The sequence below is a fragment of the Bufo gargarizans genome, chromosome 4, assembly GCF_014858855.1.
Source record: "Bufo gargarizans isolate SCDJY-AF-19 chromosome 4, ASM1485885v1, whole genome shotgun sequence".
In the NCBI taxonomy this organism is placed as follows: Eukaryota; Metazoa; Chordata; class Amphibia; order Anura; family Bufonidae; genus Bufo; species Bufo gargarizans.
The window spans coordinates 247,569,613-247,582,162 of NC_058083.1; the positions used below are offsets into that span (position 1 = coordinate 247,569,613).

Genomic DNA, 12,550 nt, shown 5'->3' on the forward strand with positions numbered 1-12,550 from the left:
TTAAAGAAATTCTCCGCTTTCAACAATCCCTACCTTTTATGTGGGTGACAATAAGCAGATTTTTATAGCGGCGGCCCAGATCCCAGTGGCTCAGAACCACTGGAGTCCAGCCACCAGAATATCCCCCTTCTTCCTCACCACCTGCCACTTGCTGGCATTCCTCTCTTTAATGCAGGCACGTCCTGCATGCTTCCTCTGCCCCTTAAAGGGACAGTGCACATGCACCCTAATCTTCACTAGCCAATGGCTGGCAACCTTGGGGTACTTGAGGCACCTTCCTCTGAGGGAAAGTGGCTGAGCAATAGGTTCTAGTTTGGTAGTGTTCTGCAAAGGTGTGTTGGTTCTACATTAATATGCACGTGTACAGACCTCTGTCTATTTCTTGGATTTGACTGTTCGCTGTCTGACCTGATCTGTGCCTGATCTCCGTTCTGACCCTGAGGTGCCCGCTCTGATCTCAGACCTTATCAGATGACATAAACTCTGCCTGCTCTGTCCCTGACTGTGGTTTTGCCTGATGCTTTAGTACTCTGCACCAGGGTCTCTTGACCCACGTGGGTCATCTGTCACTTGAACAGAGACTACTCTAAAATGTAGCGGCCTGGTGGTTCCCCTGCAGTGGATTCCAGTTCCCTGTATAGGGATTTAAGGGTGATGACCAGGCAAGAATAGGACATGCTCTATCTTTTTGGCAGGCCCACGGAACAGAACTATGGTGTGCTGTCCGCATCTTTTGCGGCCCCATTTAAATTAATGGGTCCGAACCCAGACCCAAAACTACAGATGTGTGAATGGACCCTAAGAAACACTCTTGGTAACTGCTCTGAACTCGGGCCAATAGATGAAGATCCTGAACAGAGACCCTCCTCTGTTAACTAAAATAAACTGCAATTCAGGGTCCACACTTGAACTTCATCAGTAAGGAACAGTTCACACACAGCAACACTTCCACAAGACTTATCAAAATATCTTTTGTTTTCTTCCCCCCTCTGTTAACTCCCTATAAGCTTATAGGAAAATAGGATTTTTAAACAAGACAATCCATTAAGGTTCTGGATGGCTTTCCAAGGTTTGCATGCATGACATAAAGTAGAACATGGTGGTGGGCATCTCTAGTCCTGCTCTCTCACTGAACTATGATCACTGTAAAGGCTCATGACCATGTACGTAAGGGCCCAGTGCCCGTGCTGCAGACCTCAAATAGTGGTCCGTAATGCACAGGCACTGTCTGTGTGCAGTCTGTGCTGCAAATGCGGACCCGTTGACTTGAATAGGTCCGTGATCCGCAAGATACAGCAAAAGATAGGACATGTGTTATCTTTTACAGTGCTGAGGCACGGACCTCAAAGCCCACAAAAGCGTTTTGTAGTCTTTCCGTGGGCTTCCGATCCGTGCCTCTGCACTGCAAAAGATAGGACGTGTCCTATCTTCGGCCATATCGTGTGGATCGCAGAACCATTCGAGTCAATGTGACGGAGTGCACACAGATGGTCTGCAATACGGACACTGAGCCCTTATGTTCGTGGACATGAGCCCTAATTAGCATATAAACCTACATCATCTACATATGAGCAGTGGCGTATATAGAGAAGTAAGGGCCCCATAGCAAGGATCAAACCAGGCCCCCCACACAGGACAGAAGGGTTTCTGCCTAAACCCTTTTCAATGACCCTTGGGCCATTTGCTAAAAGTTGTTCCTTTTAGGGCAGAGTCCTGATTAAGTTTTCACCTCCAGTAGAAGAGGAGATAATCCCAACTAACAATGGACCCCCTCTTGCCATGGGCCCCATAGCAGTCGCATGGTCTGCCGCTATGGTAGTTACGCCCCTGCATTTTAGGATACATTGTTCTGTGTATTCATATGTACATCTTCCCTTCATCAGAAGCAACATACTGGATAACAAATGAGAAAAAATGGCAAAGGCACATGAAACATGGCGGTTTTAGCTGGGAAGTGATAATATTCCAGAATATCTTCCAATCTTACATTTTAGGGAAATTCCCTAGGATTCCATTCCATTTCTGGGACATCCACTGATCCCAAATACAAAGAGACATTGGTTCCTTCTGCAGTCCTAATGCATAATTGCTACCTGTCACTTGCTGTGTGGGAAACTGCAATCCACCTCCATTCAACTGAGTGTGGCTGTGTTGTAGTCCCCTGCATAGTGAGTAGCTGGGTTTGTCACCATGCAGGGATTCAGAGAAGCAGTCTTTATATAAGGGATCAGTGAGGGTCCTGGAATTTGGACCCCCAGTAATTAGGAAGTGATAGATATCCTGGTATCAGCCTACAATATATCAGTTATGTCACCATACCTGCAGTTCTCCTTCCATAACACTTAGCAGCTTTACAAGATCCTCCTTGGATGGGTCTTGCATTTTTCTGTTTTTATTATCACACAGTCCAGAAAATTTGGCATGTCTTTTAACGGTTCCAGAGACCTGTACATCTCCTTCATTATTTCTGTGCATTTTATTCTTGTTTCTGCCATCACTGCTGAGGTTCTCATTTTCTGTTGCATTCCCATTGCTGTAGCAGGAAATCTGCCCTGCTCTTGAGCTTTCTCCACCTTGGTTTCGAGATCTCATTCCTACCTAAAACCCAAGATGAGGCAGAATAAATAAATACAATAATGAAAATTAAGCCAAGAATTCAACATTTTTATTACAATTTCACTCTTCCCCAACTTATTGTAAATCAAACTGTCCCCCCACCTCATTAGTCATTGCTATCTATCTAATATATATATATATATATATATATATATATACACACACATACACATATATAAAACATCCAAAGCCATGTCCTTCACCAGCTGTGCTCTGGAAAAACACATTCTCCCATGTTTCCTGACCGGGAAGTCATTTGCTTAGTTTAGCTGCATCATCAGCGAAGGATAAATTGGCTGACAACCAAGTTGTTGATTTAACGTGCTTACATGGCTACATGGCCTATATGTAAATATGGTAATTAGAAAAGTGCATAGTATTTCCATTTTAGGAACCGGAGATTTGTCTTTGTTTAACCATGCGCTCATATCCTTATGTTGTCATAGCAAGAACATCAAATAATAAAGCTCAGCATTTTATAGGACTCACAGATTTATCCTAATAAAACCAAAGTAACATAGTTGAGCTGGGAGATGGAAATGATATGGGAAAATGATATCAAATTATTATATGCCCACATGCTTATTTGCACACTTCTACACAATACATTACATACTAACCATTCTTTTTCATTTTCTATTCTATCTTGTTATTTTTAGTCTGATGTCTTTGGAGCCAAGCAGTCCATATTTTCCTAGATGGGCAGTGTCCGTACATACAGGCTATGGACAGCCACTTATAACCCTTGCCTATAAAAATAAGCTTATACAGTTGAACTAAATGGACATGTATGTTAATTCAAGTGTTGGGGATAATGGATAAAATGGAAGAAACCAATGGGGGAAGATGTCTTATGTAAACCTATGGGCAGCCTCCCACATAAACGATATCCATAGACCTCTCTGAATCTCCACCTTTTAACTTTATGTCAGTTTTAGGTCTAATATTCTGTGCTAATTTTTTCTGATTCAGAGCTCGAAATCCGATACATAGCCATACTGTTAAATAATAAAATTCTGGTTGCCTAAAGAAGAAAAAGCTTACTAAATACTGTTAATAATTATTGCATTTAGTGTATAAATCATATGCAGTAAGCTCCTAAGGGTACGTTCACATCTCCGGCATAGCTGATCTAGCAGCCTGATCTGGTATAAATGCTGGCTGTCGGCTGGACAAAAATTATTAAACGGAAAGGTTTTTGTCCAGCCGAAACCCAGCATTTATACCAAAAGTGGCCGGATCACCGTCAAACCCCATAATAGCCAATGCGGATCCGGAGGTCAACTGTAGAATCTGCCAATGCTGGATTTGGTGAAATCGGGCAGGCTGCCAGAACAGCCGAAAGGATCTACTTCCGCAGATGTGAATGTACCCTAGACTTCCTTTAGTAGTGGCCGAGGACAGACCCTTAGCAGACCAGAAATTTTGTCAGGATAGCCATCTCAAGTGGTAGCAAAGGTAGCCAGAGTTAGGGGAAAAAGACAAGCTGGCTGTTAACTTTGGCCACCCATGGCATACAAATGGCCATGCAAGTCATAGAAATATGACTTGATAGCTTCAGCAGTTCATTTGCTTATATTGCTCCTTATAAGTGGCCTCAGGCCTGATCTTTTATTTATAATGGGACATCATTTCTTCTTCGTCTTGTACACACATCACCACTACATTATGTAAGATAAAGAACTAGCAGAGCAATTTTACAAATATACGTAGAATTCTATCGTGGTCCGTGGATGTTAATTGAATACAAATACAGTAACTAGAAAATGACCATTACTTGAACATTAAATAACTCTCCTAATCTCACCAGTAGGACCAAAATGAATTTCACACACTGAAATGACAAAAGTCCTTTAAAATAAATTCATAATTAAGACAGATGGGTCATTCTGATGTTAAAATACATTTTGAATGCATGAAAAAATTATCTAGAAGGAAGTATAAAAGAAAGCTATTTTATAGAGTCCTTTCCATTACAGATGAGCAAACCACTCGAGATTCATTTCGGGTCCTGTTTGCCGAATTTTTTAAAATGTTCGGTTCAGACCTGAATCGAATTGGACCGAACCGAAGCTCCTCCAATTGCCCTAAAAGTTGGTATATATCCCCCCTCTAGCCTCCTAGGACTCATAGGGGCACACTTATTAAAGGAGTTGTCTCATCATAGACAATGGGGGCATATTTCACCCCTGTATCTGGTCCTTCCTTGATTAGGCCAAATGTAGCCCCCTCCCCTCTTGGTCACACCTGATTGAACACTGAGTGGTATAAATCTAACTTCCTAGGTCTTCCAGACCTTGGTCTTTCCAAATGCAACATCTTTCAAGTGCCACTCTTTAAGTGCACATACTGAATTATACCAGAATAGAACCAGAAGAGGACCAAAGGTAATTACAGACATAAAGACACTTGGAAGGATATTAACGATAAGTTACACGTATGAAATAGGTCAGAAACAAATTGAAAATTAACGTGCTTATTTAAGAAACTTGATACCTTTATTAATGAATGGGTATGAGCAAGATCATCAATATGCTCAGATGCTATAATATATTAAAAACGAACCTCCTATTATAGATAGGTGGCGGAATAATGAATCACTAGAGGGTTGGGGGTGATAATAGGTAAATCTGTGGGAAAACTTCTTTCCCTAGATAACCCTATGGAACTATGTCCTGAAGCACAGGGATGTCCCCTGATGGTGGAGACACCCTGCCCCCGTACCTAAGCCTAGATATGGCCCTAGTGATGCCCTACTTAGCAAAGCTGGATCGGGAAATATTGGTCCAGTGAAAAAAACTAAAAGAATAAGTCTAATATAAATAATATAAAGACACAACCCCATCGCGTTTCGGCTGCATACAGCAGCTAATCAGGAGGTGATAAAGGTGTAATAAACGTAGGTAATAGAGAAAGCTAATTTTTAGATGGTGCTTAGAAGAGTGAGATGGTACTTAGCTCCTTAGCATACTTGATTGCGCTGTGTATACAGATATATACCTCTTGTCCATTTGTTTGATGGAGTCAGACAGAGGGGGGCCCTGTGGAGAGTGCAGCTGGTATGCTTGGAGACTGGAGGTCCAGTCTCCAAGCATACCAGCTGCACTCTCCACAGGGCTTTTATCTTACTCTTTCCATTTTTCCAAAACCTCCTGAAATACTCCCACATCCGTTCACCCAGCAAGGAACCATTCATCGCTCCCTCCATCTTACCTTCTCATCTGACCGCTTGCACAAACCTATTTGGCAACGTAAAAAACTCTACCTTCCCAAACACACAGAGATACCGTGTGCCCTCTCTTATTCTCACCTACTAACACTTTCTCTGGTTCTCCTTATTGCTGGTGATATCTCTCCAAATCCAGGCCCCCCTCAGCAAATCCCCACTACAAATGTCTGCAACCCCTTAAACCTAATAACCATTAATTCCTCTGACCCCTGCTCCTTTGGTTCCTCTTGCAGGAGCATTATGAAATGCATGCTCTGTCTGTAACAAACTGTCCTACATTCATGACCTCTTCATCTCTTGAAAACTTTTCTTTCTGGGTCTAACAGAAACATGGTTGTCACCCTCTGACACCTCCTCCCCTGCTGCACTCTCTTATAGTGAATTTAATTTCACTCACACCCCTCGCCCCGGCTGCAAACATGGAGTTATTTACCACCCCCCCACCATCTTTCTTGACCACTTTAACACCTAGCTACTAAGCTTTCTTTCTGCCGACATCCCCACTATCATCATGGGTGACTTCAACATCCCTATTGACACCTGCCACTCAGCCGCCTCTAAACTCCTATCACGCTCTTCCTCCTTCGGACACTCACAGTGGTCTTCTGTTTTCACGGACAGAGATAGTCACACTTCGGATCTCATCTTTACCCACCTCTGCTCCCTATCTAACCTTTCTAATTCGCCTCTCCCCCTATCTGACCACAACCTACTCACCTTCTCTTCATTGGTCTCTTCTGCTGCTCCCCTGGTCCACACACTAGCACACCCCCACAGGAACCTTAAATATCTTGACTTTCGCTTGCTTTCTGACTGTCTTCTGCCACTCTCTACTATTTGTTCTCTCCAAGACCCAGATGCTGCCACCACCCTGTATAACACCACAATAAGTACAGCTCTGGACTCAGTTGCCTCCCTCACACACAACAAAGCCTGAAAAATCAACATACAACCCTGGCACACCAACCTGACAAAAAAACTCAGACAAGCTTCCAGGGCTGCTGAGCAGCGATGGAAGAAATCCCATTCTAAAGATCAATTCACCGCATACAAGCAATACCTTCTCATATTCAAATCCTCACTCGCTGATGCAAAACAGGCCTACTTCTCATCTCTCATATCTTTCCTGGCCCAAAGACCTAAACAACTTTTTAACACTTTTAACTCCCTTCACCATCCCCCAGCACCCCCATCCTCTCCTCTCATCTCAGCTGAGGACTTTGCTGCATACTTCAAACAAAAGATAGGCAACATTAGAGAAAGCTTCAGTACACAGTCCCCACAGACCTTCTACACAACTGCTCAGCCCTCTTCTCCCAAAACCTGATTCTCCACCATTAAAGAAGAAAAACTCTCCACTCTACTCTCCAGATCACATCTCACCACCTGTGCACTTGACCCAATCCCATCCCACCTCATCCCTAAGCTCACCACAGTGTTTATCTCAGCCCTAACTCATCTCTTCAACCATCTCTTCAACCTATCACTAACTTCTGGTGTCTTCCCCTCTGCTACCATTACACCCATCCTCAAGAAGCCTTCACTTGACCCATCTTCTTTGTCCAGTTATCGCCCCATATCACTTCTTCTGTATGCCTCAAAGCTACTTGAACTTGTCCATTCTGAAATGTTCTCTCACCTCTCCTCCTGCTCCCTCTTTTACCGGCTACAATCTAGCTTCTGAACCCACCACTTGACTGAGACTGCCCTTACCAAAGTCACCAATGACCTACTAACAGCCAAAACCAAAAAAACATTACTTTGTCCTCCTTCTCCTTGACCTATCCTCTGCCTTTGACACTGTCTACCACTCTCTTCTGTTTCAAACTCTCTCATCTCTTGGCATCACTGACCTGGCCCTCTCCTGGATCACATCATACCTCACAACCTGAACGTTTAGCGTCTCCCACTCTCACACCACCTCCTCGTCTCATTCCCTCTCCGATGGTGTCCCGCAAGACTCTGTCCTAGGGCCCTGCTCTTCTCTATCTAAACTTTTGGCCTGGGACATCTCATAGAGTCACATGGCTTTCAGTATCACTTTTATGCTGATGACACACAAATCTACCTCTGGTCCAGACATCACTACCTTATTATGCAGAATATCACAATGCCTATCTTCCATATCATCCTTCTTCTCCTCTCGCTTTCTAAAACTTAACATGGATAAAACAGAATTCATCAGCTTTCCCCCATCTTGCTCAACCCCCCAACAGACCTATCTATCACGCTCAATGGCTGCACACTCTCCCCGGTCAACTGCCTTGGAGTGACCTTGGATTCTGCTCTCACCTTCCAAAAGCACATCCAAGCCCTTGCCACCACCTGCCGCCTCCAACTCAAAAACATCTCCCGCATCTGCGCTTTCCTCAACTTTGAATCTGCGAAAATGCGTGTACATGCCCTCATCATCTCCCACCTAGACTACTGCAACATTCTCCTCTGTGCCTTCCATCTATCACTCTTGCACCCCTCCAATCTATCCTCAACTTTGCTGCCCAACTAATCCACCTCTCACCCTGTTACTCCTCTGCCTCTCCCCTCTGCCAATCCCTTCACTGGCTCCGCATTGCCCTGCGAATTCAGTTAAAAATACTAACAAATACATACAAGTCCATCCACAACCTGTCCCCTCCCTACATCTCTAAGCTACTTTTCCGATACATCCCCACACACAATCTCCGATCCTCACAAGACCTCCTTCTCTCCTCTCCTCTCCTCCTATCACCTTTTCCTACAATCGACTCCAAGATTTCTCCCGTGCATCCCTCACACTGTGGAACTAGCTATCCCAACATATCAGACTCTCACCTACAGTGGAATCCTTCAAAAGAAATCTAAAAACCCACCTCCTCAGACAAGCCTACAGTGACCCTGCTGCCTCTATACTGCCATGACCAGTTTCACCCTCACCTACTTTGTCCTTCTCCCATACCATGTAGATTGTATGCTCTCACTGCAGGGCCCTCTCTCCTTCTGTACCAGTTTGTAACTCGTCTATGCTTAGTGCAATTGTCTGTATTAAGTATGTATACCCTTTTTCATATGTACAGTGCTATGGAATGAATGGCTCTTTAATAATAAATAATAATAATATTGCTAGGATATAATTTTTTGGGGGTTATTGGGGCATTTGGTCCCGCTGGGACCCGCACTTATATAGAGAGCGGAGCCCAAAAAGTGAAGAGGGGCACACTGCTCATTCGCAGCCACCCTCCATTCATTGTCTATGGGGCTGTGCTATCTCGGCTATTTCCGTTGAGCCCATAGAAGTGAATAGGAGCGGTGGCCGGTCATGTGCGGTGCACTCCCATTCACTTATATGGGGAGCCAGCTTGGTGGTGGCCGGACTGAAGTCCTCCAGTCACCACCTTGCGGGGCTCAGTTCCCGATATAGATGCGGGTCCTACCGGAGTTCTCCAGCCACCACCTTGCCCCGTTCCCGATATAGATGCGGGTCCCAGCGGTGGGACCTGCACCTATAAGACAATGGGGGCATATCCTAGCGATATGCCCTCATTTTCTAAGATGAGACAACCCCTTTAAGAGCGCCGTTTTAGATGCCGGTCTTAATAAGGCCCTGCGCTGGCTGTGGATCGACGAAGTTAGGTAGTGGCACGAACCTCTACATAACTTCCACAGATCCACCGCTGCTTCTAAATGTAAAACAGCTTCCGAGCTGTCTTACATTTAGATCATATTCTACGCCTAAAACAGACGTAGAAAATGGTAAGTGAGACGGGCCTACTGGGCATCTCACACTTTTACTACTTACCATTTATATTGTATAATTTATATCATTTTATCAATTTTTATCTTTGTCAACCAAATCATCATTTGACTATTAGGTTCTAGATGGTCTCTTTTGCAGAGCAGTGTATACTTAGGGTCTTCCACCCGGAGCACCCACCATCTTGACTCCACACTATCGCTCCACTACACATTTCTGTGCGATATAGTATTCACCACTGTTTAGCGGTACTCTCTACTCCTATTTCTAACTGTACTTGATACGGGGTCTGGCGCTCTTTTTCCCTTTATTTTTGCCTTGGGGGTCTAAACTACAAGTGATTGACTCCTCAACACTGTAGATTATCACCCTATACACCTATTTACTATCCTGTTAAGTGTCTGTAGTCACAAACACTTTTTGAGCTGCCTCACCTCTCCTTTCTGCTACTCCAATACCACCCCTGTCGGCGCCCAAATCCTTCATTCCTTTGGGATACATTGTGATCCCTACGGGTCTGAATTAACTTCCATTTTTTCTGTTCTTTATCCCATTCCCTTCCCCGCCAGGCCCACTTTTTTAGACCTGCCATGAGTGGGGAAAAGTTGCTGAATGCGGCGCAAAGGACCTTTGTGTTGTAATCTGTGCCAGAATAAAGCGGTAATATTGGTGTATTTCTGTTTAATAAATGACGCAAGCTCTGGAAAGCAATGACAACAATAGTAAATGATGTCTGAGTGGCACTGACATACATAACTATGGGTAAACTCACGTTTGACAGTGTTATAATGCAGCATGCTTTAAAACACACCGAGCCGGCAAGTCTCATGCTTTTTCATATCCCAAAGCTTCCAAAAATTGGCCAGGTGATGTTAAAGATTTAAAAAAAGTGGCTTGGGAGGGACCAAGTGTCCAAAAATTATGCCTTGACAGGGTTGGAATGCCTGCCCGAACGACACGCACACCATGCGGCAATTCTGCCTCAAAGAATCCTTGACCATAGCAGCACTAACCTGTTTTCACACCAAACAGGTAGCAAGCCTTCATTCAGACACAAGGCTCCCAGATCCCAACACAGAGACCTCGCTTCTGAGCCCAGCTGCCTTTTTAAGGACAGCCAGGTGCTGCCAAGACCAGCACCTAAAATCCGGTCCGGTATTTGACCTCACCTGGCTGTAAATCAGCCCAGCAGCACATGCTGGGAGGAAAATACCAGTTTTCCCAGATGAAACCTCTTACTGTGTCACATACACATCCCCCCTTTGTTCAACCCTGAGGGGGTGAACACACGCCAGACAGTGTACCTGGAACAGGGCATCCGCGTTTCTCTGTAACTAGCCTGCCCTGTTTTCCACCAAAAACTTAAAGTTTTATAGAGAGAGAAACCATCGGATGACCCGGGCATTTCTGTCCTTGGCCTTGGTCATTCACTTGAGAGGGAAGTGGTCAGTCACTAGGCAGAATTTTCTCCCCAATAAATAGGGGAGAGATTCTAGTGCCCACTTGATAGCCAGGCAATCTCTCTAGACTATACTATACCGGGTCTCAGCTGGGGTGAGCTTATGGCTGAGGAAAACAACGGGATGCTCCTCCCCGTTGACTTCCTGAGACAGTACAGCACCGAGGCCTACTTCGGAGGCATCGGTGTCACGGCTGAGGATGGGGGAAATCCTCAGCCGTGCGATGCCAGAAGATGGAGTCGCTGCAAGGCCAGGACAGAGATCAGGGAGCAGGTCACCTCCTATCATATCCCTAACTCTGACCCTGACTCCTAGCTGTATGAGCCAACCCTGATGGTAGGAGGGCTCATACTCCGGAACCTTGAAGTCCCTACTAGCCCTCAGGGTTGCCCTCAACTAGGAGCAGGGTAAGATGACCTGTTTCTCCTAGGCACGGAGGAACAGGAGTCTCACAGGCCAGGCTACAATAAAGGGGAAACATAAACAACTTATGGCAATGGCAGGTAAATGCAACAAGTATAGCACCTACCTGCACACAGAAACAAAGCCTGGAATCCATGCAGACGCGCTGCTGTCCAAAGAACACACATGGACACAGCACACACCACACAACACACAGGAACACAGGACCATAAGCTGCAATAAACGAGCATACCAAAAACACACCTTCATAACATCATGTGTGACATAACTTATGACCACAAGGGTGGCCCCCACTGGCAGATGGTGAATTACCAGGAGGATGTCTCCAGCAAAGCATGTCTGAAGAACCCCTCAGCTTCAAGTCTCCAAAGAGGCTTTATAGCCCAAAGTGGCCACACCCACACAGACACACACAGGAAAGGGAATTAACCCTTCCAAGACCAACCAGGGAAGTGAAACCACTTAAAGGGGAATACACACACAAACACACTGGAGCTGTTACCGCCGGCAACGGCATGCATGGCAACCATGTCCTGGGAGTCAGCCAAAAGGCCAAAACACTGCCACCACATGTACAATATAGAACACGTTGCCACGGGCATCCACCAGTGAAGGAAAGTGTCACAGTGCACACACCTAAACCTCGTGCACACCAAACACATAAAAGGCACACCTACAAAGACAGGTAGCCAGGTGCAACCACATACACAAACAGCAAGCTGCCACATAAAAATGTTGCCAGCGGCAACCACAGGTGAGGCAACATACTTCAGCCCTCACCTGTGATTGACAACACAACCAAGACCGCAGGCAACTGCATGCTGTTACAGGAGTCACGACCATGACCATGGTCGTGACAATCGGTCTGTACTTTAAACTCCCTTTTGAAGTCGGGTGTCACCAAAACCAGGGACCCGCACAGGGCAGACTTCAAAGCAGTGAAAGCCTCTTCCGCCCGATCATCCCAGCGAACCATCATTGACTTGTGTCCCTTCAAGGGTCTTGTCAAGGGTGCGGCTAGAGTAGCAAAGTGGGGAACAAACCTCATGTAATAGCCCACCATTCCCAGGAATGACTTTATTTGCCTAGTGG

General features: G+C 45.2%; 1 protein-coding gene across 4 annotated transcripts in view; it reads right to left on the reverse strand.

Annotated features, from left to right (window-relative positions):
- The window catches only part of FILIP1 (filamin A interacting protein 1), a 175,827-nt gene that overhangs the window by 68,806 nt on the left and 94,471 nt on the right, over positions 1-12,550 (reverse strand). For all 4 annotated transcript variants that reach the window (XM_044289440.1, XM_044289443.1, XM_044289439.1 and 1 more), the window contains exon 2: positions 2,320-2,598. In XM_044289440.1, coding sequence (XP_044145375.1) covers positions 2,320-2,592 — 273 coding nt within the window. In that variant the 5' untranslated portion in view covers positions 2,593-2,598. The remainder of the gene's footprint in view (positions 1-2,319; positions 2,599-12,550) is intronic.